Below are 24,107 nucleotides of genomic sequence, written 5' to 3' on the forward strand. Positions count from 1 at the left end.
AATTTCGGGGCCCCGAGAAGGGGGTGCGCAAATTACGTGGCAATTTTGCGAGTGCATACGAAATATTGTGTCACAGTCCTAACGCGTGCAGTATATACATTAAAAAATAAAATAAATTGGAGCTCAAACGAAGTGTACTTGTTAATTTGGAAAGAATTAGCGAATATTTTAACCAGTCAGATCCGGTCATGCAAGGTCTAGCTGGAATCAGGGATCGCGAAGTTTTACTGGGAATCATCGCGGCCCCTGCCACCGCCCTCCCAAAGCGCATCGTCCTCGGTTCCATCGAGTGCGTTCAAACGCCCCATTTTCTTTAAGCTCTTTCGACAACGCTGGGAGAAACTACATTCCACGACCCAGTGATACCGGAAGAACTAAGCATCTGCACATCATTGAAAAAGCCTCCTTCAATGGCAGTAAAGTTACATTGGCTAGTGCGCACTCTTCTGCTTTTCCGCGTACCGATCGCATCGGTCGTCACGATGAAGTACGTCCCCTTGAAGTTCTTTGTGGCGGCACGCTTCCCGTTTTATTCGGCGAAATTTACAACAGTGAGCTTCAATTTCGCCGTATATATAATTACTGTAGCACATCGCAAGGAAACCGTCAAAGCGCGTCAGCTGGATAGCGAAACCCAAACTTCCGAAATTGACCAAGCGTGCGTTGCAACATTGGCACAGAGAACGAGCAGAACAGTTGGCGCGACAGGCCCTCACCCGCTTCCGATGTAGAAAGTCATCCGTGCCGTGACGCGAGCATGCATTGGTAGAGATTGGGAGATAGGGGGAGGCAAACGCTCGAGCAGTTCCGGCGACCCGTCATCAGGTTTGTGTTCGGGTGGGACATTCTAGGGACCTTATTTCGGGGGAAGTCCTCGGAAGAAGGGACTTCATACTCGCAGCCTGTTTGACTGCGCTCGTTTGCTTGGCAAGGCGCGCAACTGGCCAAAGCATCTAAATTTCCAAAAGTTCCTGCACTGGCGAGTTGACTCTGGCGGGTCAGGGAGCGCGAAATACGCGAGTAAATATTTTTTCCAAAAAACTGGCAAAATATTAAAGGTGCGCAAATTATGTGTGTAAATACGGTATGCACTGAGGTAGATGTGAGAGGTTTAAAGGAACACCAAAGAGCAACAATTACTTGGTTTAGATTGACAAAATGCACTCTGAGAACTCTAATGCCATTTTTTTTTCCACTACCTTAGGTTCATTATCAGCGCAGAAAGTCAAGGTTGAAGTTTCAATTGTAAATTTCGTGTCGAAATCTTTGCATGTGATGTCAGAGATTTCAAAATGTATTTTTTGTATTTTCGTGACATCGGCTTGATGAAACTTTCTGTAATTCTGTATGTTAAGTTTATGGCACCCACAGATGACAATTTACTTAATTTTGATTAATTAAAAGCTACGTAGGACCGAGTAAACGTCGTCACAACTTATGACGTCACGGTGCTTGGTGCGGCAATCTCAAGGTGGCGTTTCCACCCGTATTTCCTTTTTACACGTTTTTCGCTTACGAAGCATCGTGTTACTGTATGAGCAATGCCTTCGGGATCGTGAAGTTGTGCTTTACTAATACGAGAAAAATTTTTTTGCTCTTTAGTGTCCCTTTAAAAGCACACATCAGGAAATGTGCTCTACATTTCTCATATAATTCTGTATTGCCATGCTGGTCTCACTTGCTGCCTTCTGTTGTTTACTTATCAGGACTTCAAAGAGAAGAACTTGGACTTGATGCGGCCTGATGTGGTGATGGTGCTCAAGAGTTCGAGCGTCGCGCTCGTCAGAGAGCTGGTGGGCGCCGATCCTGTGGCGCTGTTCCGCTGGGCCATCTTGCGAGCTTTCTTCCGATCCTACCATGCACTGAGGCGCACCACCTCACAGAGCCAAGGTCAGCACTCGATTTGTGCAAAGGTTGAGGATATGAATTTATCAGTCTGATGCACAGTTTTATAGATAAGGTCAGTGCATCAGAGCTCATAATAGACGTTCGTGTGACAGTAGCAAAGCAGCAGCCTTTAGAAACACCACATTATAAAGCCTGTCAATATTACAGAGGGCTTCTAATTATTCAGAGATGTAAATAGGTACACAAGGGCGAAAATATATTGTCTCTGTAGTCAGAGGCCCATGAATGCTTCATTAAACTACAATATACCTGCCCCCCCCCCTCCCCCCCAGAAAGAACAGATATGATTGTCTGTACACCACAGACACACTCTTGCCACTGTCGTCTAGTAATATCTCTAAATATGCAGGAATCTGTGTTACTTCATTGAATGCAAGTTTTTTTGGAATCAGTTAATCCATATTATCTGCTTAGCTGATGGTTAGGATAAATACTTGATGAGTGGTCTTCAGAAGGACTGGCAGTTGAATCAATGTCAATGTTGATGCAAGAGAAGATCATTTTGCCAGTCGGCTTTTCGTCAGCTTATACTTTCGTTGTGTTTGCACGCTATCTCCCAGGACGTACAAACCACAGTTCCAAGAGGCCATCTTCGATGTACAGAGGGAGGCACTCGGGTGATGCATACTCCAAGTAAGTCCTCTCCAGTCCTGTGATCTTTTCTCTACAGTTCAAAAGTGATTTGCGTTTTTGCAGTGATCTCCTACAGTTCTGCATACAATGTTGAGTGACATGGAATTTATTTTTGCAGCAGTAACCAGGTGTCTTCCAGGAGGCCTTCTTTTGGCACGGGCGCTTGCCCCGGCAACTTTGGGGCGACCTCTTGTCCAGTGCACCGTGGAAACACCCACCTCTGTGCCAGTGAGGCCAGCGTCCTTGAACGAGCTAACCAAATTATGATGTAAGTTGTCCTTACCTCTCCTTCGCCTTGGCAAGCCTGCATAAAGTTGTCAAGCAATAATTCATGCTCTGCAAGAATCGTAAGTCTCAGGTCGTCGCATTATTTCATGAGTGACTAACAAACTGTCATTGCATTGCTGGACACACTAGCCTGTGCAGTCGGAGCACTATGAATAAGCTGTTTTGCTACTTGTAGCACCTGGTTGTCAAGCTAGCTTTGTGCCAGCTGTAACCAAGATTCACTCGTGGTCATACACGAGTAAAACTCACTCGTACAACTGGCACAACCAGAACTTATAGAAACTTGTTTTGTTGCAGGAAAAACAAGAACACCAGGTCTAGGAATAGAGTGGACAAGGTAAAGACACTGAACTGTGCTCTTTATTTTTTTAGTTGAAACTGTTTTCATTTGGTGCATCACAGGTGTTCTATTTTGTAATATTGGTTTTATAATATAACCGTTGCGTGTTTTTGCTTTCAGGGTCTCAAGAACCTTCAGAGTGTTAAGACAGTCGTTGGGAAGACGCATCCTCACCCTCAGCGTACAGGCAGAAAACCTCCAACAGTCACTGCTCAATTTCAGGTTGGTAGCTTTTGAGCTGAAATTCTCAACATATGTATTTGCTGTCTCCCTATGTTATCCCAATTTTACCTAAAGATGGTTGATGAAGCTAAGAGTGCTACTGTGTGTGCAATGAAGCACATTCATGCCTCATAATTTACGTTATTTGAGTTAGAGTAGTTTAGTGTTTTTGTGTTTAACAAGGTCTTGGTACTTGGCACCTGGTTTGCATGTGTGTGTCTGTGTATGTATGTCTTTTTATGGCAGCATGTGAATGTAAGAATTATACTCAGCACTTCTTGCTAGAGGTGTGAAGCATCATCAACAGCTGTATTTTGAGAAAAAGCACTCGGTAAAACTGCTCTGCTTGGTTGTAAAATTATCTGTTAAATTCCTGCAGTGGGGCATGTTGAAGTGTTTCAGCGTGTAATGCTGGTTCAATGAAAAGGTGGGGTGTTGTCTTGCCACTGAATAATATGAATGGTAATTTTTTATTTATTACGCACTTATAGAGCTTTGAAAATTTTTACTTTTTCAACAAACTTGTTTACCTTTGATTAGCATTGCCTTATGTTCCGTGCATGCACTTTTTCAGGTGTCTCTGAGTCACCTCATGGAAGCCCTTAATCAGGCCAATCCATTTTTCGTTCGCTGCATTAAGTCAAATGCTGGCAAGGTAAGCACCTCGTCTTGATATTTAAAATGTGCCTGGTTGGATGCCTTATAATGCCTGTTACTTGGGACCATAATAACAAGCACATTACAGTGAAATTTACCTCTAGAACCTACATGCTTGTGATTTTTTACTCTTTATTTACTAACAAAACGGTGGGCTGTAGTTATAACCATGCTATATGGCGAAGTTCCGTCAGGCATAAAAATATCTTCACTATAGTAGACTCGCCATAATAGAAACCCTGATAATTTATACTTTTGGTTAATTCGTTCAATGTACTTTTAAAAGCCTCTTAATTCGAATTCCATCATTTTGTTAATTCATACTTTTGCAGTTTCATACCAGGAAATATCTGCTGCTTTCCCACTACTATTTAAAAATTTGCCTGCTTATATAATCCTAACAGTCTAAAAATGAAAAAATAAGCACCTCAGGCCTGCAAGAAAAAAAAAATGGCAGCATATCCACGGGGTGAATGATGGAGAGTGGGGCGAAGCATCCGTCCGTCCATGCGCTCATCTGTGTGACCGTCCGTGCATCCATTTGCCCATCCGTGCGTCCGCACGTCTGTCCCTGCGTTCGTCCATGCATCCGCCCCTGCGTCCGTCCATGCGTCCATCCGTTCGTGCAGCCATCCGTGTGTCCGTTCATGCATCTGTCTATGTGTCCGTTCGTCCATCTAGTCAACACTCCAAGTACCACCATCTCGCATCTTTTCATCATATATTCCGCATATAGAAACACTGCCATTCAGCGAACATTCCAAGGACTAAACGAGAGGTGGCACACGCACACTTTCTTACCGCTTGCGCTTCGGGTCTACTTCCCACCTTCAACCACCTCGAGTTCATGGTATATACTAGTTCACTGTATTCATGGCACTGCGGCCCAACGCTCGCTAAACCTTTCTAAAACCAAGGAGGTTACGCCCAGCGAGTATAACGTAGCAACCCTTTCTTGTCAGATAGTGCTCAATGTACATTCCAATGGCTGCTAATGGGGAATGAGAGAGGAGAATTCGGCTTTTAGTTAATGCGCACACTGCGAATTTTTTATTGTTCAACAACACACAGGAGAAATCTCCCACCGGCACCACCTTGCAGGTCAAAGCGTAAGACATGTTACGTACTACGACGAGGGACGAACGGGTGCCGCTTTAAGGAGCTTCGCCCCTAAAAAGCTTTGCTCCTAAACAAGTGTTTGAAAAAAGCACATGCATGTTAAACCGTTATGTTTCTCAACTTGTATAGCGAGCTTTGTGTAGAAGGCACATACCTATAACAAAGAAGCAGTTGGCAATTCTTGATTTCTTTAAAAGGCCTGATCAGCAGTAAATGGCCTTTAAACTTGTGGACCACACTCCTCTGCTTTCTGTTCGTTGCGTGCAGTTAAATTTTAAAAACATTTTAAAAATTTTTAATTGGGATGCCTAATCATAATGTGTTGTGTCACTTCACTCAGAGTCATCTATCTGAGAACTTTTGATTATTCAAACTTCTTGATAACTCAAACAATATTCAGAGGTCCCTTCGAGTTTGAATTAACAAGAGTCGGCTGTATGCGATCATCAAACGTATGCGAGCATACGTTTGTTAGTTTCTGATATTGGTAATACATACATTTCAGATTGACTTTTTCAGTATGTATTCATGTTATGTTTATGTTGCGTTCCTGACAGTGCGTGAATTCTTCAAGTTTTGAGCCACTGTATTCGAAGGATTTTTCTGATATTTGTAGCAACATTCAGATATATATATATATTTCTTTGTCATATATGGCATGTGTCTACAAAAGAGAGAGATTGAGCTTGTGCCAGTTTGTGTCAGCAAAGTGAATTTCGTTTGTAGGACATCTATTCATTCTGTTGTCCATCAAGCCATCAACCATGTTGGTTTATAGTATCTGTGTCGCACAGATTTTTTTGAAAGGCCATTCAGTTGATGCCCACCAAAACACTGCAACTCTTCTGCTACATGGCAGTTTTGAACGGTCATTGAGTGGTTCAGACGTTTTTCACAAAGATTGCGTGCCACTGCTGATCTTTATTTTTGTACTCATGTCACCTAAAGTTAAACAAGATAAATCAACTTGAGAGGGCAAATATGTCTGCTCTTGTTTAAACATTTTAGAAAATTGCTTATTCATTGTTACAAATACATGTTTAGTTTTTAAGCTCTTTAGCAGCGCAAGTGTGGCGCATGAGACATGGCAAGTCAACACTACGAAAAGAAGCACGTCGTTATCGAGAGCATGTGCATTTCAGACATTTCAAGTTGCAAAACTACTTCATTCAGTAATTCATAACACTCACATGTCATGTTGCTTTCAAAGCATATTGGTAAAATTTTTGCTTTTTTAATCGTGAGTACAAGCACACTTTGAACCAGAAGGCATGTTTGTGCTGTTACCACTTTCGTTGCTCAGTGGCCATCGAAGTTTTGATAGAGCTGTGGGGTGCTTCGTTGACTCAAAAGACAATTGACTTGATGTCCTTCAAAAACCTTGCACAGCAGATCATGCTTGACTATTGAGTCAATAGACTATCAGCTGGATATCTTTTGGAAAGTTCGTGTAATTTGCTCATATTAGAGGCAGTAGGTTCACGTTGCTTGAGCTTCATCTTGGTAGCATTAAAGTATTTACTTCTTGTCGTCTCTATTTCTCACATGAGCTTTTGTAGAAACTAGCGACAGCCGTGTGTCTCGGGTACTAATTGCTGACTAAGGTTTTTTCTGCTTCCTCTTCAGGTGCCATGCTCGTTTGATGAGGGCGTCATCCTTCAGCAGCTGAGGTACACGGGAATGTTGGAGACTGTCAGGATACGGCAGTCTGGCTACAGTGTCCGCCTCCCGTTCGAGGTAGAAGCATTTCCTGCAAAGAGCATAATAGTATATTTTTTGCTTTTTCCCTCACCTGGCAGGGCGTGCTTATCGGTGGCTTCGTGCCTGTTTCACTTCTTGAGCAGGAGTTCATCCAGCGCTACAGGGTGCTGCTGCCGCGGGGCCTGATCAGTTCCAGAAGTGACATCCGGGATTTCCTGCTTCGCATCAACCTTGATCGTAACAACTACCAAATGGGGAAGACCAAGGCAAGGGTGCTCTGTCAATTTAAAAAAAAAATGCAATGGCAGTTATAGTCAAAGCTTGTTACGGTGAAGTTGCATCTGCCACGAAGACATGTTTTTATTACAGGGGTCTCGAACTCGCCTCAGTTAGTGAACCACAGTCACGACAATTTACTCCCGCAAGAGTCAGGGCGGTGAGGAAGGTAAAACCAATAATGCAGGCTTTCCCACTTTGAAGGGAGGTTTATTAACAATGCCTGGTAGCAGGCAGACAACCGGTACAGCCAGAAACAGATGAACGGGCTTGGCATCCACAGCTCACTCGCGCTTCACTCCAAGAGGTGGTCCAACTGGTGATTGCCTTGCTCCTGCACCACTACAGAAGGGATAGTTTGTACAAAATGTCAGCTAACATTGCCATTCCCATATCTCATACCTAAATAATTTCTGACAGGGTTATTGCTTTAGCACCAGGATTACAACAGTGTATTTATACCGATCTCAAATATGGCTAAAAACTGTACGCTGATCCAGAAATACAGAATTTTATTTCACGATTATGTGTCAACACATGGTGACTGTTTAGAGAATTTTTTAAATACGGGACAAAGACAGTTATATGCGAATCAGGCCACCAGCCAAAGGCCAAGCCCACAGTCCATGTGTTTGAGACCTCCATTAAAAGTAGAACCAGTTAATTAAGACAGCTTAAGACAGACAGCATGGCATCAATTTTTGTTTTCTTAAGTTTCAGAATCTTTAAGAAATACTGTTAGAAGATATATAGTCTAAATAACTACTGCACTCTGCATACAGTAACACTTTGTTAACTCAAACTTGTATATCTCGAAAAATCGGCTAAGTCGAATACTTTTTCGCGGCACCGAACAATTTTCTATATGCCCAATGTATATTTTCCCCTTTATTTCCAAGTATTTTTGAGCCGAATCGCGGAGAACTCAAAATCTTGTCTGGCAGTGGAACAAAAATTTCTCCGCTGGATTATTTCACAAGATTTGTGCGATGCTGCCATGCCTGAAGTCTGTCGTTTTTTTTTATTTAGCGGCGCCTGCCGCGGCGTTTGTGCTTTCCACGAACAAATTGTGCGCGAAGTCTCAGCCCAGCGACATATCAACCTTGTCAAGCAACACTGTGGCACATCATGTGACACATGCGCTGAGCAGGGAAGCTTCTGGGGAGGAGCCCTCTGCCCACGCTTGGCGTAGTTTGTCTCGGCTTTGTGCAGTGCACATGATTTTCCCTGAGGTGTGATTTCCGTTTATCCACACGAACCACGCGGTATGGATTTTTCGCTGACTGTGAGGAGCGGCAACTTTGCGTGAGTGCTGCAAGCATGGCATTAAAGCAGTGCAAATGGCCACTAACGTATGGTACGGCAAAGACGACGGCGATGACGAGCCACCTCGAGAGGTGCCGACATCTTCTGAGACGAGAAATTTGCTGTGCTTGCTTCGAAGGTCGAGTGCACCGACGGGGAAGATGGACTGTTGCGATTCGTCAAGCAGCTTTAAGACGCCTTCGTAGGCCCGAGTACGACAGCAAAGCAGACGAGCATTAGGCAGTTTTTTTATGCTAAATAAAATGGCAGTGCAGCAAAACCTAGCCGGTTAAAGTCTCTTGTGTTATTTTTTTCTCTTTTAAACCTGCACGAGAAGATTAGAAACAGCCGCTGAAGGGCTGGTAAGTAGTAGCGATTTTGCTAAAAAGCGCTTATTTTTTCTGGCTATTGGTGCAACTTTGCTTATCCCAAATTTTCTCTGGTTTTTACGACTTCTAGTTTACAAGGTATTACTGTACTTAATTTTCTGCTTTTAGATACGACAAAGTTCATCAAAGTTCGTGTGGTGTAACTGTTGAGCAAGTCAATTTCTTAGTTCCCTGGCAATTTATTCTCTGGCAAACCGCCTGGTATTGCACTTGAAGTTTGTCCATGTTGTTCCTTGCTGAGTTTGCCGTGTGCACTCTGGATGTTCACGCAGGTGTTTCTGCGCGAGAGCGAGAAGCTGAAGCTTGATGAGCTGCTGCATCTCCAGATTCTTCAGCGCATCATCACGGTGCAGCGCTACATCAGAGCCTGGTTGCAGAGAAGGCACTTTCGTATGCTGCGTGCAGCGGTCATCAGGCTACAGGTACTTCTCAGTTGCCACGCTCACTTCGTTGGGGGTTGTCAGAATTGTGTTGGATAAACTGAGATCTTTATTTTCCGCTGATGTGAAATTGAGAGTGAATAATGTGGGGTGAAAATATCTAAACAAAGTGGCATAGAAAAATATTGATTGTTTAATGCTGTGGTGTCTCTCTCTATTTTATGTGTTGCCATTGTACACCATCGCGGGTTCGAGCACTGCGAGCACCAAGCAGGGGTGTCGCATTCTCGTTTGTCCGTCTCGTCGCGACGTGTATACCTTTTGTACTGCTGCGCACGCGATCTCTGACCATCGCCACAAAGGGTCGGCGAGCCCGTGCGCGTGCAGCAAGGGAGAACTTAGGTCATCATCATCATCATCATCAGCCTGACTACGTCCAATGCCGGACAAAGGCCTCTCCCATGTTCCGCCAGTTAACCCGGTCCTTTGCTTGCTGCTGCCAATTTATACCCGCAAACTTCTTAATCTCATCTGTTCACCTAACATTCTGTCTCCCCCTAACCCGCTTGCCTTCTCTGGGAATCCAGTTAGTTACCCCTAACGACCAGCGGTTATCCTGTCTACGCGCTACATGCCGGGCCCATGTCCATTTCTTATTCTCGATTTCAGCTATGATATCCTTAACCCCCGTTTGTTCCCTAATCCACACTGTTCTCTTCTTGTATCTTAAGGTTACACCTACCATTTTTCTTTCCATTGCTCGCTGCGTCGTCCTCAATTTAAGCTGAACCCTCTTTGCAAGTCTCCAGGTTTCTTCTCCGTAGCTAAGTACCGGCAAGATACAGCTGTTATATACCTTTCTCTTGAGGGATAGTGGCAATCTACCTGTCATAATTTGAGAGTGCTTGCCAAATGTGCTCCACCCCATTCTTATTCTTCTAGTTACTTCAATCTCGTAGTTCGGCTCCGCAGTTATTACCTGCCCTAAGTAGACATAGTCTTTTATAACTTGAAGTGCACTATTACCTATCTCGAAGCGCTGCTCTTTTCCGAGGTTGTTGTACATTACTTTCGTTTTCTGCAGATTAATTTTTAGACCCACCTTTCTGCTCTCCTTGTCTAACTCCAAATCATGAGTTGCAATTCGTCCCCTGAGTTACTCAGCAATGCAATGTCATCGGCGAAGCGCAGGTTACTAAGGTACTCTCCATCAACTCTTATCTCTAACTGTTCCCATTCTAGGCTTCTGAAAACCTCCTGCAGGCACACGGTAAATAGCATTGGGGAGCAGGCACACGGTAAATAGCTCCCTGCCTTACACCTTTCTTGATTGGTATTCTGTTGCTTTTTTTATGAAGCACTATGGTAGCAGTTGATCCCCTGTAGATTTCTTCCAGGATGTTTATATATATTTCATCGACACCCTGATTCCGCAGTGTCTGCATGACAGCTGATATTTCTACTGAATCAAACCTTTTCTCGTAATCTATGAAGGCTATGTATAGTGGTTGGTTATATTCTGAGCATTTCTATATTACCTGATTGATAGTATGAATGTGGTCGATTGTTGAGTAGCCTGTTCGAAATCCTGCTTGTTTCTTTGGTTGATTGAATTCTAATGGTTTCTTTACTCTGTTAGCAATTACCTTTGTAAATAGCTTGTATACTACAGAGAGCAAGCTAATCGGCCTGTAATTCTTCAAGTCCTTGTCATCTCCTTTCTTATGTATTAAGATGACGTTAGCGTTCTTCCAAGACTCTGGTACTCTTCCCATCAGGAGACACCTCGTAAACAGGGTGGCTAGTTTTTCTAACACAATCTGTCCTCCCTCTTTCAGCAGATCTGATGTTACCTGATCCTCACCAGCAGCTTTGCCTCTTTGCATGCTCTCCAAAGCTTTTCTGACTTTTTCTATCATTACTGGTGGGGTGTCATCTGGGTTACTGCTAGTTCTTATAGTATTAAAGTCTTGGTTGTCTCGGCTACTGTACAGGTCTCTGTAAAACTCCTCTGCTATTTTAACTATCCTATCCATATTGGTAGTTATTTTGCCTTCTTTGTCCCTTAGTGCATACACCCGATTTTTGCCTATCCCAAGTTTCCTCTTCACTGCTTTGATGCTTCCTCCGTTTTTCCCAATTGTATAACCCAATTGTATGTGACATAAATATATAGGCACGTCAATTAGATAATACAAGTTACCTGATATGTTGAATAGTGGCCGCAAATGGCACACTTATATAGAACAATCAAACAAACAAATAAATAAAGAACCAATTTTGAAGCGCCGACCTACCCTACGGCCAGCGCTCACACGATCCCGCTCCACAGAGCATGCAGAATAAGCAGAATAGACACGCATAGCAACATTTGAGAGGAATATACGGTGCACGATCTGCAAGGCGCTGCCTCCGGACTTCGGGACTGCGGAAAGGAGTGCGCGCCCGCTGTGGACCGGGGCCCTGATGAAGCGACGTAACCACAGGCCGGCGGCGACGAAGAACAAATCACAAAGCGTCGCTGCCGGCCGAAGAGGCCAAAACGCATACACACCCTTTGAAGTCCCGAAGTGGTCTCCCGAACCACGTCTCGCGCCCCCGCTTGTCGGGCGAGCGTGAGCAGGGTCTGAATCATGCCAAAATCAGGCCAGTGGGACACCTTGTCAAACGTTGAGGGCGGGGATGGCAGCGAAGTGACGGTGATTTTTGACCAGCCGCCATCAGTCCCGTCGAAAGGAGAAGTGATGCGAGAATTCTCCAAGGAAAGATGGCTCGAGCACTGGCGCAGATGCCTGAATTTCCACAACGCGATATTTCTTCACCATATGCCACCTTTTAAAAACGAAGGTATGGGAACAGATCTAAAGTTTTCTAGTTCAAGTTTTTGTTCAGCAAGATCTGCATGCATCTTTCATGTCTCCTTGGAATGTTTGAGCATAGAAAAGGTTCTGAAAAAAGCTTGCTCTTGCAACTACACAATCTGTGAGGCCATAGAGGTCCAGCAAATTAATGAGAGCTGTAGTCCTTGACTGTTAATCTACAAACACTCCGTGGCTTAAGAGGGTACAGTTAAGCTGTGAAACATTATTTTTTTTCTATGTGGCAAATTAAAGCAGGTCAACAGGTGTTTAATAAATATTAATATTATTGTGTTCAAATTTTACCTTCTGCAAAACCTTGTAAGAACCATTCAAGAATCTCGAGAAAATACTTAAAACACTCATCTTTCATCCATACAGCACATTAAGAGTCAGGCCATTCAAATAGTTACCTGCAGATCTTTTTAGTCTAATGCTTTTCCACTCTTTAAAAGGGCTATTTTGTAAACGTTCGATCTAGAACGGGGAAAGGATCAAATGAAAGAACGAGAGGGAGCCACACGGAATTGGTCAAGGCTACTGTGATGCTCAAGATGGAGAATAGCCACGGAACGTGCATAGAACAGGTGGTTCCATTGATAGAATGGATACAATATTTTCTCTGGATGACGTGGGTTGGATCGAAATGTAAACGCTTCAGCCCAGAGAATAGAATTAGCCAGTTTTGCGCTTGGCTTACCCTAATCTAGCGCTGAAAATCACAACCGAACGACCCATCAAATTGCGCAACCACCTAGGGTCCACTCAAGACATGGTTAAAGTGATGTGGCTCTGCTATATCAAGCTTTGAAAAACAATGCCTGTCAATACTGATGTATTAATTCTATATTTCTTCATGCGTTGAAAGCATTTATAAATTCTCTCAGCTCGACTATTGGCTGTTTGCTCCTGCTCGTTTTTCCGTTCCATCTCCTCCCTGTTCTAAACAGAATGCTTACTAAATAGCCTCCCCAGGCCAGTAACTTCATTTTTCCTTCATCTTTCTTGTTTAGTTTTCACTTCATCGTAATTTCATTTAAACAACTTGAACAGCTTATGTGTGAAATAATCGATTCTAGGACACTCACTAATTCTAATTGCTTTCGGTTTAGTGATAATCACAGCTTCCTGTTAAATTTGGCGCCAACTATAGCAAAATGACTTTTTTTGCGGTGCTTAAGTTCTGGAATAAATTATCCTACATACCCAAATCATCGTCATTGCATGCATTCAAACATCAACCTAAAAATTTCATCTTGTTTAATTATTTTGCCATGAATATTTATTTATGTAAAGGTGCATACAGAGTTAGCTTTAAATATGTTTGTAAGTTCAGATTTATATTTGATGGCGTGTTCATTTACTTGTTTAAGTAATTCTTGTGGGCTCCTTGTGTAGCATTCCATGTTTTTCCTGCTAGTATGTTTACTAGCCATTTATGTTTGCTTTGTGTGATTTTGACCTGCTGCAATGATTATGCATTTCAATGTTCCTAATAACGATGGATCCCAGTGGAGTGTGACTTTCGTACCCTCGTTTGCATACTACTACAATCAACCTGTGTATTGTGAACAAATAAAATGAAACTGAATCTACCATTGTGACATGGCAGGCGTATCCTTAAACGGGGTATTAAAGAAAAAAAAAAGAAAAAAAGAAAGAGAGACAGAATCACTGCCAATAATTTTTGCCATGCAAAACATGGACACGCCAGCATGAGAAGACACAAAGACAGGACTGGCGCCCGTCCTGTCCTTCTCTTTTGTCTGCGTATATGGTATTCCACTCTGTAAAAATTATTGGCAGTTCTAGCAATTAACCAGCCTGCCTTACAACTCTTGACTGCTTTGCGTTCAATCGCTGTCCCCCCTAATTTTTTCTGTCTGCTGTCTCAGTGCCATGCAAGAGGTTTTCTGTTGCGGAGGCGCCTGGCTGCGGAGAGGGCACAGCACGAGGCAGCCATCGTGGTTCAACGTAGCTGGCGTCGGTACAGGAACACACGGAGGGTCCACCAGCTGCATCACTCCATGGTGCCGTTCCAGGCCGCCTGCAGGGGATACCTGTTCAGGAGAAGGTGAGAAAGGCGCTGCACGCATATTGGGCAGCTTCTCGAAAGACACATCACCCGCAGTCACAGTGGTATATTTGCAACTAAGATCTCGAGCAGAGGAGCTCGAGTGTGCTGGTTCAATCTGGACCATGGCAGCTCTGTTTAAATGGGGATGAAATGCAAGACATGTTGAAGAACCTCAGGTTGTCGGTGTTAATCCTAAGTCCTCAGTTCTGAGTGCTCATGTCGTGCGTTTGACATGTGTAGCCCAGAGTATACCATATTTTTTTTTGCATAAACAGACTCCCCAACTTTAACTCTGCAAAAAAAAAAAACAAAAAAAAACATGGGTATAACTTCCGCATTTAACGTGCACTTCCGCTTTATAAGCAAATTTTTTCATTTTTCATGGGAGAAATGCGAGAAAGTACGATAATTCTAATTAAGAATAGTGCTCAGTACTTGGAGGAGAGAACAGAAAAGTAATATTAAACGGGAGAGTTGCCCTTCTCATTGAGCACATGCACTTTATTTGAGCACGTGTACCTCAACAACTTTTTTGTTGTCCCACGGTCTCTTCTATTTATAAATGTCAAAAGGAATGACCAGATAGAGTGGGTTAGTTCTGCGTTTGGGATGAATATCTGCAAGCCTAGACAAGTGGCAGCAAGGTGGCTTCCTGTCCATGTATCACTATTTATTGTTTTTTTTTCTTTTTGCTCGCGTCCATGTAATCTTCTGTGCTATGCTGGTATCAGGATGTTTCGTAGGAATGTATATATATGTTTTTATTACACCGTATTTGGTATTGTAATGTTAGCTTATGGTCTTTATTGTTATACACATCTTTGTCATTGTCCCACCTGCCTTGTATAGGGTTCACTGGCCTTGTCAAGCTGTCCATAAACACCTTTTAGCCAGTGAACCTCTTCAGAACCTGTTTCTTTCTAGGAAAATAAAATGATTTGATTTTGAATTTTTTTTATTTGCCACGTTTTTATGTGTATGAGCTAATTTTTTTCTATGGAAATTCTTAGGCATATTGAAGTCACCTCCTCCTTTAGGAGGCAACACCTTCTACCCTGGTAAATTTGTTTTCCCATACTCCTGAGTCAGGGTATTTCATCATCTACCGTACTTAGTGCTCTCTCATCATTCAAGTCTCACAGGTGCCCTCTGCGATGTGTGTGATTGCACTATAAGAAGAATAAATGTGGTAGCTCCTGCAACTTTTTAATCTTGTTTTTATTGTAACTTCAAAGCAAAGAAGGTGTGAGACTGAATGCTTTCTTTTTGTATTGCAGGTTTTCCTACAGTCAGCAGCAGCGTCAAGTCTCAGCCTTCCGAGGCCAGAAGGAGCCACTGCTTCCCAATGGCATTGCAGGTGTTGAACAGCGACTGCGCCGCTCCATCGACTCAGAAGAGTGCGTCCCATTTTGCTTTTGTTATAAAGTTACATATTAAAGTGTGACTGTCCCCTTTGACAAAAAAAAACTAAGCGAAGCTACCCAGCGAGTGCTTGACGTACGTTCTTGTGAGTTTCAATCTGTATTGCACGCAATATTAATGAGAACTGATCTGTGTTGGTCATTGTGATCCTTGTAGTTGTGATTCTAAATCTTACTGACAGTTATCATTGCAATGATTGAGCAGTTAGCTAGAAAGCTAGATTGACAATACTATGCCATTTACTCGTCATAAAAATGACTGCCCTACATTTGGCACTCCGAAATTCTGCCAATTTTACATACATAGGTCATGATGTGATGTGAAAGAAATGTGATTTTCAGAACCATTTACTTTTTCACTGTTTGCCTTAACTAATTGAAGTGCAGAAATATCATTAGGTTAATGCTTTCAGTTCATTGAATGATGGTGCGTACATGTACGTTCCAAGTTTCTCTAACTGCTTTTTACGCCTGCACGCATTCACAACAGAACTTTTGGAGCTCCTCTGTTTGTTTTCCCTTTCCTATCTTCGTGTTTCAAGCATTGTGCCAGAAATGACACGTTTAGCAAACTTGTTCACCAGTCATGGACTTAGTATGAAGGTGTGTGCATTTAGTGGACTGTAAATTTGTGCTCTGTGTGTGCCCTCTGGTGTCCAGGAGTACGCACGAAGATTCCGAAAACGAGAGCTTGGCATCGGAGGGAGGTGGCAACGGCTTGGTATCCCCGCCACTGTCTCCCGGAGCTGAAGGCTTGGTGACAATGCGTGGAGAAGGCACCTTCAGGGAGAAGAAGAACCTGATCCACAAACTGAGCACGAGTGAGGCCAGCAACCTCTCAATCAAGGGCAAAGAGATGCAGAAGGTGGGCATCCACATATGACGGGCTCTCACACTGGGGATGCTGAGTGACTGGACTGCTCACCCAGAGTGTTTGTCAGCTCTGAACTGTTGATGTAAATGATTTCTCTCACATACTCAATCCCAAGAGAGATAAGGAACTTCATTAGAGTTAGTGTGACGTCTATCCGGAAGACTGGCCAAGTTATCTACCTTTTCAATAGTTGTGATTCAACAATTGTCAATCATCTTGTTGGTTAGTCTCTTCATGGCCAAGGCGTGTCATGGCATATCTAATCATCAATGGCGATGATAACTGAGCTTGTCCATGACATGTCCATAACCCTGCTTTACTGCTGGTAGCAGGTTCAGTCTAGTGATTTGTCTGTTGCATTGGGCTCTGAAGGTTCACCGAGTGACTTGCGTTCACTTTGCAACATAGCACAGCGAGCAGCAGATTCTGTTTATGTGGTGCAGACAACAAACATTTACGAAGGTGTTAATACCGATGTTTTTCTGTAGAAAAAGTGCTACTCCGGTATCCTTATGGGTGGCTCTTTTGTTTCAGGTGCCTGTCAGAAAATGCCTCTCAGAAATAACTCCTGACAACTCGTTCAACAAGGAAGTACCCGAACCACAAAAGAAGAGGGTGAGAAGGCCATTGACGTCGAATTCCTTGTCACTTCTTGTCAACTTTTTCTTCTCTCAAAAGTTCTTGAGAAAGTTGAGCGCAAGGTCAATCAGAAATAATTCAGCTTGTCTCATTAGAAGACTGCCAAGCACTACTTTAGTGTTGCACAGTCTGTAATGTAGGCTGTTTTTCAACAGTTCTAATATTGCGGCATGTGTATTTTACTCTAATTTATAGAACAGCTTTGGAAACCTCCTTACCACTGCACGTAATTGTAAAGATGTGCTCGTGCATCCTGTGCTTTGAAGGTTGTCATCAAGTGGCAACCATTTATGAGAGTGTAAAATGCTTAGAGCTAATATGTTTTATTCATGAAGTTATCTTAGTATTTATTTTTGCTAGGGCATCCTCATAGGCTGCCTTAGTAATTCAAGTTATATAATTTATGTTGTGCACTGTGTTTTGATGTATCTCAAATAATGTTATAGAAAATATTTTTAAAGCTGCATTATTGGCATAAGGTGGGCATATAAAATTTCACAAAGTACAGCGTAATTAGTATAGTAGTTCCTTGCTTTTCATAGCGGGCCTTGCCACTTTGTCTGGCTGTTATTGCTGGTAGTTTCACTTGCATTACGGAAGTGAGGTGTCTAATAATTCTGGTGTCTGCCTACCCTGTCAGAGCCCATCTGGGTCTAGCCAACAAAATAATGTTCAAGATGACAGCAACCTCGGCTTGGTGAAGGAAGAGATGAAGGGTCCTCTGCACAAAGCACGCAAGCACCTCAAGACCTTCATCGCCAGCAAGAAGGACAAGAAGGAGAACAGGGATGACACGGACGAGTCGGGTGGAGAGGACGCCCTTTCTCTTCGTCCTGAGGGTGAGTGTGTCCAGATAATATAGGGGATCTACATTGTACCCGCAGTTGTTGCATAGTGGTGCTCAACAATGGTACCCTGCTGCTTAGCACACTGTTATGGTCTCAGTTTTGAGATGCAGTGACCGCATTTTTGTGGGAGTCACAAACACCTTGCGTTTCTTGCTTTGGATGCACATTGAAAAACTCCAGATGGTCAAACTCTTGCACACTTTGATAGTATTGAGTGGTCGATTCTTCTTAAAGTTTTGATTCAATATTATTTTCCTGCAAATGATGAATGGTGAAATAGTACTAGTAGATTACTGCACAGTGCTCACGGAATAAAATACATCAATTTAATGCTAGGTAATGCGTGTAACTTTCATATCCACCATTTTCAGCTTGTGTTACATTGTGTAATATTAGCTTGTACACTAACATCAGAGCCCATATCACCTTCAGTGGCCAGATTAGTTGAGTTGAATAAACTTTATTTGCCCAAAGGTTGTGCCCGGGCTAGGCTGCCAGGGATCCACCTTCACTGTTGTAATCTTTCTAGGATGTTTCCATTCTATCTTTGACAAAGAAAAAGCTAGGAAGTGCTCGACAATTTTCGGTTCTGATTGTTTTATCTTTGACACAGCATAGGTCTATAACATTGTCAGCCTGAATGTACTACTTTGTTTCACTAATGTCTTGTTTTTGAGGAATTGCAAGGCCAAAATCTATTTCTCTTAATATTAGGAAACAAGATGTGCCATCGTGAGGAGATAGTATAGTGGATGTCTCTTGGACAAAACTGCCCATTGCTGCATCTTATGTTCGCTGTTTGAACCTGCTTCTCCCAGGTCTCTGTACAGAACCCATGCCTGGAGAAAGAAAGGAGTCGATGTCACACTCACTCAAGCCTTTCAGTACCCGGTCGAAGAGTGAGCTGTGTTCAGTGTGCAAACGGAGCATGACCCTCTTCATCAACCAGGGAACCAAATGCAGCCGTGAGTAACGGCATTCCAGTTTCAGTTCTTGTACATAAAGCCTTTAGTGATCTACACTTTTTTTCCTCTATGCAGAAGTTCCTAAAAGCTGTAAGAATGTCACCAGTGTTTGGTTACTTGTCTCATGATGTGCCCTCGCTTGTCGAAACAATCAGGCACATTGTGTTTGCTGTGGTGTCTGTTGTGTAGTAGCTCAGTATCATGTGGTATGACTGGCAACACCTTGCATGCATTCAATGATGTCTTTCCATCTGTAATGCACACAATTTGTACCACGAAGTTGACTTCTCAATTTCCCAAGGCAGTTGTTACACATTTACATAGGGGACAGGATTTGGTTTAGTGAGTAAATTCTGACTGAATTTCAATTTGCCATTTTCTTTTATACTGTGCTGGACTATACAATCAAGCTTGGAAGCCCCTAGATAGCTAAACACATAAACATATGTGGCACAATGCCATGTCGCTGTTGTGTAGATACTGGCGCTGGCCTAGTTGGTAAGCACATCTTTCTAGATTGTGAGGGGGGTGGTGCCGGCCGGCTGGAAATCTACCTCTCTGCACCTGCTAGTATCACAACAGTCGTATAGCACTCCCTAGTAGCATAGCGGCCTGGAAATATTCCACTCGGTATTATCACGGGAAGATTGTTCTGAGCCCCTGTTCTTCTCTGTACCAGGCTGCAAACTGCTGTTCCACCTCGAGTGCAAGTACTTTGCGGAGAAGGTGCCTTGTCGGGGAAGCGCCTGTGCTGGAGGTGGGGAACCCACTCCCCCAGCTCGCTCTCACAAGCTCAACAGAACACCGAGCCTGTCTGTGGAGACCGGCATGTACCAACCCCAGACAACAGTCCAGTCACAGCAGGGCATGCATACTCTTCAACAGCAGCAGCAAGGTGGATCGTGGAACGTTACACGGACGGCCGAATTCAAGGACCCCGGGGACATCCTAATCACAGATGTCTCCGAACTCACAAACCTGGACTCATTTCTTGTCAAAAAGGTGAGTGTTCTGTGGAAGCGAAATTCCAGACGAACTCACTACACAGACGGGCCGGATCGCGAGCTTTTAAACTTCCGCGACACGGGGATGCAACAAAAAGAAGACAAAACAAAGAAGTGCTTACTTTTTCCTAGGAGCACATTTAGTCATTCGGAATAATGTGGCACAATGCATGGTGTATGATCATGAGCACTCGTTGATCAGCACCGTTTCTCTACTGCCCATTGAACGTCTAGCAGTGCCACGTTTTCGTGGCCTCTGAAGTAGCACTAAATAAATGGCATACTTGATGAGTGCCAGGTGATGTGATGTACTCAGTGCACTGGTGGCCGTGTTGAAATGTTGCCAGCTAGGTATTACATTGAAAGCCCATTGACTCGATTCCTCTTAATTTGAAAAATTGGATAATCAAGACATGTTCTCTGGTCCTGGCCAGCATATGCATAGTTTAATGGTATCAACTCTCGTTAATGCAGTCATATTTGTCTGCAGCCTGGTTTCACATGTGCAGCTTAAACCGAAGAGCTAAAATAGCATTCACAGTCAACTAAAATGAGGTAGCGCAATCTGCATCGATATCTTCGTCACCTAGTGCCCGTGGTTTGGTTAACATGCGGATCTGATGCTTTGCAGTTTCGTTTTGACTTGATGCAATGTGTTAAGCATGTCACATTGTGGCAACTGCTGAGTTAAAGAGCTTTCAGTCATAGTCCACATGCTGGCATAAAACTTGCTCACTACATCACGAGGAATGAGCGGTCTATGGCCAGCCTGTTTACTTGTGGAAGAACAATTGTCGTGTGCACGGTAGTGTTCGGGAAGGTACTAATAAACTAGGGGTGCGGAGCACGTTTTAGGCTGAATTAACATGGGAGTCTTGCGCCAAGGTCATACACTAAATCAAGCTGCAGGATGATGAAATTTGTGGCTTTTACAGAATTCACGTATTCATCAAGAAAATGTAGATATCTTGCTGTAGCAGACATCCATTTATTGTTTCCTTAATATTTTGGATATATCGGCATTCAGTTTATTCAGATACTTGTCTGGTACCATGAAATCTGTGATAATGAGCTTTTACAATAATATGTGGATGAATGTACTACATGGATTAGAGCCTGTTGGACATGGGTTCTTGACGTTTGTGATTTCTTGTCATGCAGGTGGGCTACCTTTCAAGTTCCAGTAAAAAGAGGGATTCAGCAGTGGACATGGTCTTCAAAAAGGCCTTGAAAAGCTTCAAGTCAAATCTTATCAGTACATACTCCGTGGCTGCTCAGGTAAGAATTGGCACTTCGCTTTACACTGTTTTAAGGGTTCCTTTTCATCTATAAGAACTTTCTGCTACGTTCTCTTCTTCTGTAATTGTAAGGAGTCATTTGTTGGGGCGTAAAAATCTGAGCGTGTTTGCCCCCTGTTCCAGGATGGCCGGTTGTGTCTGCGATACAAGGATCTGACAGACCACTTTGAGCAAGTGGCACGCTCTGTCATCGAACAGGAGTGCTCAAGCAAGGCCTTTCCACTCACAATGGCCGTCAATGCTTTCCGTGTATTCCTGGATGAATTCCGCAACATCTACCGTTCTGAGAACAAACCTAAAAGCAAGGTGAGGAGAAGTATTCCATGTGTTGTTTTCATAAAGCTTTTTCTCTTGCTAGGCTTTTGTATTATTGCCGTGTGAGGCAAGATGCAAGTATATGCTAAATTTTGCTCTATGCAGGGAAAGAAGCGGAAGCGGAAAAAGAAGGCATCCCAACTAATTGTGAGTAGTCGCATAATAGCATATGAAGTGTTATATTGTTCATGCAAGTAGGAAATGAATTCTGTGGCTGTAGTTTTAGTTAAAAGCATTCTTGTATATTAGCAAACACACTCTTGATGACTGTCTTCTTGCCTAGTTTTTAAAGTGAGAGGGGCTTATGGGAATACAAATATTTCACGTAGCAGTCGTCACTAATTTGTTCAAGCAGCCATGCTGAATTCTTATAGAAAGTCTTCGTTTCTGTCTCGCTCTTTTGGTTCTGAGTGAAAACTGGTGTCTTGATGGGCTTGTACGTGCAGGAACACTGTGGTCACATATTTGCACTTGTGGTGATCAACATTCCAACAGCCTGTGAAGTGTGCAGCAACTCCCTGTGGCTCACTGAGCGAGGCCTCGTGTGCCAAGGTTTGTTGGACAAATTGTCTTTTGCCTGCTTTTTGATGTACTGTCAGAATCAAACCTCCACGTGCTGTTTAATGAAATGAAAAGCTTAGTATTTTTTCAGGTTGGTGATACATCTAGGTATTCAGCTCTCCACGTGGTACTAGTATGTGGAGACAATGCACTGGTGCACTGTTTTACTGTCTGTGTGCAGAAATGCCCATAAACTCAATCTTTTCTCAGAGCCCAAAGTTTATAAATTATATATTCACCTGGTCATGCTGAATAAAACCGTGTGCCTTGAAATAATAATAATAATAATAATAATAATAATAATAATAATAATAATAATAATAATAATAATAATAATAATAATAATAATAATAATAATAATAATATAGGCCCCTTTTAATGGTTATATTTCTAGTTGTGAGGAAGTGTGTTCGACTTGCCACCTTCTGTTGATCAGAGATGAAAAAATTCTTATATAGAGGTGCTGGCCATATGAAGCTTTATATTTAAACTGAGTCATGTTGTAGCTGATGATCACCAAAATCTTACAGGAAGCCTTGCTTTCTCTTATGGCATGGCCAATAAAATTTTGTTAATGACCATTTACTTACTTTGTGAGAGGCTCGTGCACTGTGAAAAGGGCATGTTTTGGTCTTTACACGGATAAATACTGAGACTTCGTTGAGTGCATTGCTGTATAGGAATTATGCGTAGGCATATGCGAGGAGTAAATTTTCGGGTCAAAGCTAATTCAAACTGAATAGTGATTTGGTCAAATAATTTTGGATCCAACTCTTAATAGGCTATATCACATATAAAGAAAAATGAACCTGTTTGTTATGACCCAACTAACCTGCACGATATTTTTTTTATTCGAAACAGCAATGTGCAAATGTCATTCTCTTTGATTCAAAGTGAAGTGGAGGCAACTTTGAATAGTAGCAGGATTTGACTTTTAGTAGAATGCAAGTGATGACCTGTAAAATATATTATGTTTTACAGTGTACTATACTTAAAGCATGTAAGCCATTATAACAAGCTTTTAAACCTCAAAAATGATGAATCGATGTGAGGGTAATATATTCATTTAGCCTCCAGGTGGGGCTTTGCAGCAGTGCTGATTTCTCATGAATAAGTGTATTCACGGTGTAGCATCCCTGTACTGCAGTGAAACCACCTCTACAAACGGTAACATGCATGTTACACATACACACACACACACACAGGCTCATTTCGAATACTTTGAAATTTAGAATAACCGAAATTGTTTTGGTTAGGATATTCAAATGGCCAGGTTTTGTGTCATCTCTTTACTTCTAGGCTGGAGCTTACTCTTTTGTACACTGTTTGATATATTTTCCAGGTTGTAAGCTCACCTGTCACAAGAAGTGCTATCAGAAAGTCAGTTCCTCGTGTAGAGACGTCAACATTCTTCAGGTGAATTTCAGTTTCAGATCTCATTGAGTGCAAAGACCTATTTGCTTTTATTTTCAGCTGAATAATCGGTTCGAGTTGCTGTAAAGTATTGATTGATTGATATGTGGGGCACATATCACATCCAAACATGATAATCATGGCATGTAAGTGATGTACGGCATAATTTACGTCCGCATCGTAACGTTGTGCTGATTTTTAAAGTGGCATATCAAACTTCTTCATTTGTGCTTCGCATATCATCGATTCTCTCAGTACGTGGGATCTACCCATTTTTTCTAAATACAAATTACTTCGATATCACTGGTCACAATGCTAAATTCGTGTACGATTTTTAAACCTGATGATTGATTGATATGTGGGGTTTAACGTCCCAAAACCACCATATTATTATGAGGGACACCGTAGTGAAGGGCTCTGGAAATTTCGGCCATTTGGCGTTCTTTAACGTGCACCCAAATCTGAGCACACGGGGCTACAACATTTCTGCCTCCATCGGAAATGCAGCCGTGCTGTAAAGTATGCTTGCATTAAACACACGTTAAATAGGGTAACTGCTCAGTTCAGTTGGAAGTTGATTTCAAATGTAGTGGAATCATGGGCCCACGATTGCAAA

General features: G+C 42.7%; 1 protein-coding gene and 1 long non-coding RNA gene across 3 annotated transcripts in view; one reads left to right on the plus strand and one right to left on the minus strand.

Moving 5' to 3' along the window:
• LOC119187729 (unconventional myosin-IXb-like) overlaps positions 1 to 24,107 on the plus strand; it is a 65,250-nt gene that overhangs the window by 26,572 nt on the left and 14,571 nt on the right. Inside the window, exons 15-35 of one of the 2 annotated variants that reach the window (XM_075894177.1) lie at positions 1,707 to 1,890; positions 2,469 to 2,541; positions 2,660 to 2,809; positions 3,127 to 3,166; positions 3,290 to 3,391; positions 3,966 to 4,046; positions 6,794 to 6,904; positions 7,009 to 7,134; positions 9,111 to 9,260; positions 13,972 to 14,150; positions 15,431 to 15,550; positions 16,235 to 16,439; positions 16,983 to 17,063; positions 17,728 to 17,926; positions 18,754 to 18,900; positions 19,580 to 19,902; positions 21,066 to 21,182; positions 21,326 to 21,508; positions 21,623 to 21,664; positions 21,964 to 22,069; positions 23,421 to 23,494. In XM_075894177.1, the coding sequence (XP_075750292.1) occupies positions 1,707 to 1,890; positions 2,469 to 2,541; positions 2,660 to 2,809; positions 3,127 to 3,166; positions 3,290 to 3,391; positions 3,966 to 4,046; positions 6,794 to 6,904; positions 7,009 to 7,134; positions 9,111 to 9,260; positions 13,972 to 14,150; positions 15,431 to 15,550; positions 16,235 to 16,439; positions 16,983 to 17,063; positions 17,728 to 17,926; positions 18,754 to 18,900; positions 19,580 to 19,902; positions 21,066 to 21,182; positions 21,326 to 21,508; positions 21,623 to 21,664; positions 21,964 to 22,069; positions 23,421 to 23,494 (2,793 nt within the window). The remainder of the gene's footprint in view (positions 1 to 1,706; positions 1,891 to 2,468; positions 2,542 to 2,659; positions 2,810 to 3,126; positions 3,167 to 3,289; positions 3,392 to 3,965; positions 4,047 to 6,793; positions 6,905 to 7,008; positions 7,135 to 9,110; positions 9,261 to 13,971; positions 14,151 to 15,430; positions 15,551 to 16,234; positions 16,440 to 16,982; positions 17,064 to 17,727; positions 17,927 to 18,753; positions 18,901 to 19,579; positions 19,903 to 21,065; positions 21,183 to 21,325; positions 21,509 to 21,622; positions 21,665 to 21,963; positions 22,070 to 23,420; positions 23,495 to 24,107) is intronic. The other variant, XM_037435809.2, reaches the window with a different exon arrangement.
• LOC142816400 (uncharacterized) overlaps positions 7,327 to 24,107 on the minus strand; it is a 35,220-nt gene continuing 18,439 nt past the window's right edge. Inside the window, exon 2 of the long non-coding RNA XR_012895108.1 lies at positions 7,327 to 14,136. This is a non-coding gene — a long non-coding RNA (uncharacterized LOC142816400). The remainder of the gene's footprint in view (positions 14,137 to 24,107) is intronic.

This window comes from Rhipicephalus microplus, chromosome 1 (genome assembly GCF_043290135.1).
Source record: "Rhipicephalus microplus isolate Deutch F79 chromosome 1, USDA_Rmic, whole genome shotgun sequence".
NCBI classification, from domain to species: domain Eukaryota; kingdom Metazoa; phylum Arthropoda; class Arachnida; order Ixodida; family Ixodidae; genus Rhipicephalus; species Rhipicephalus microplus.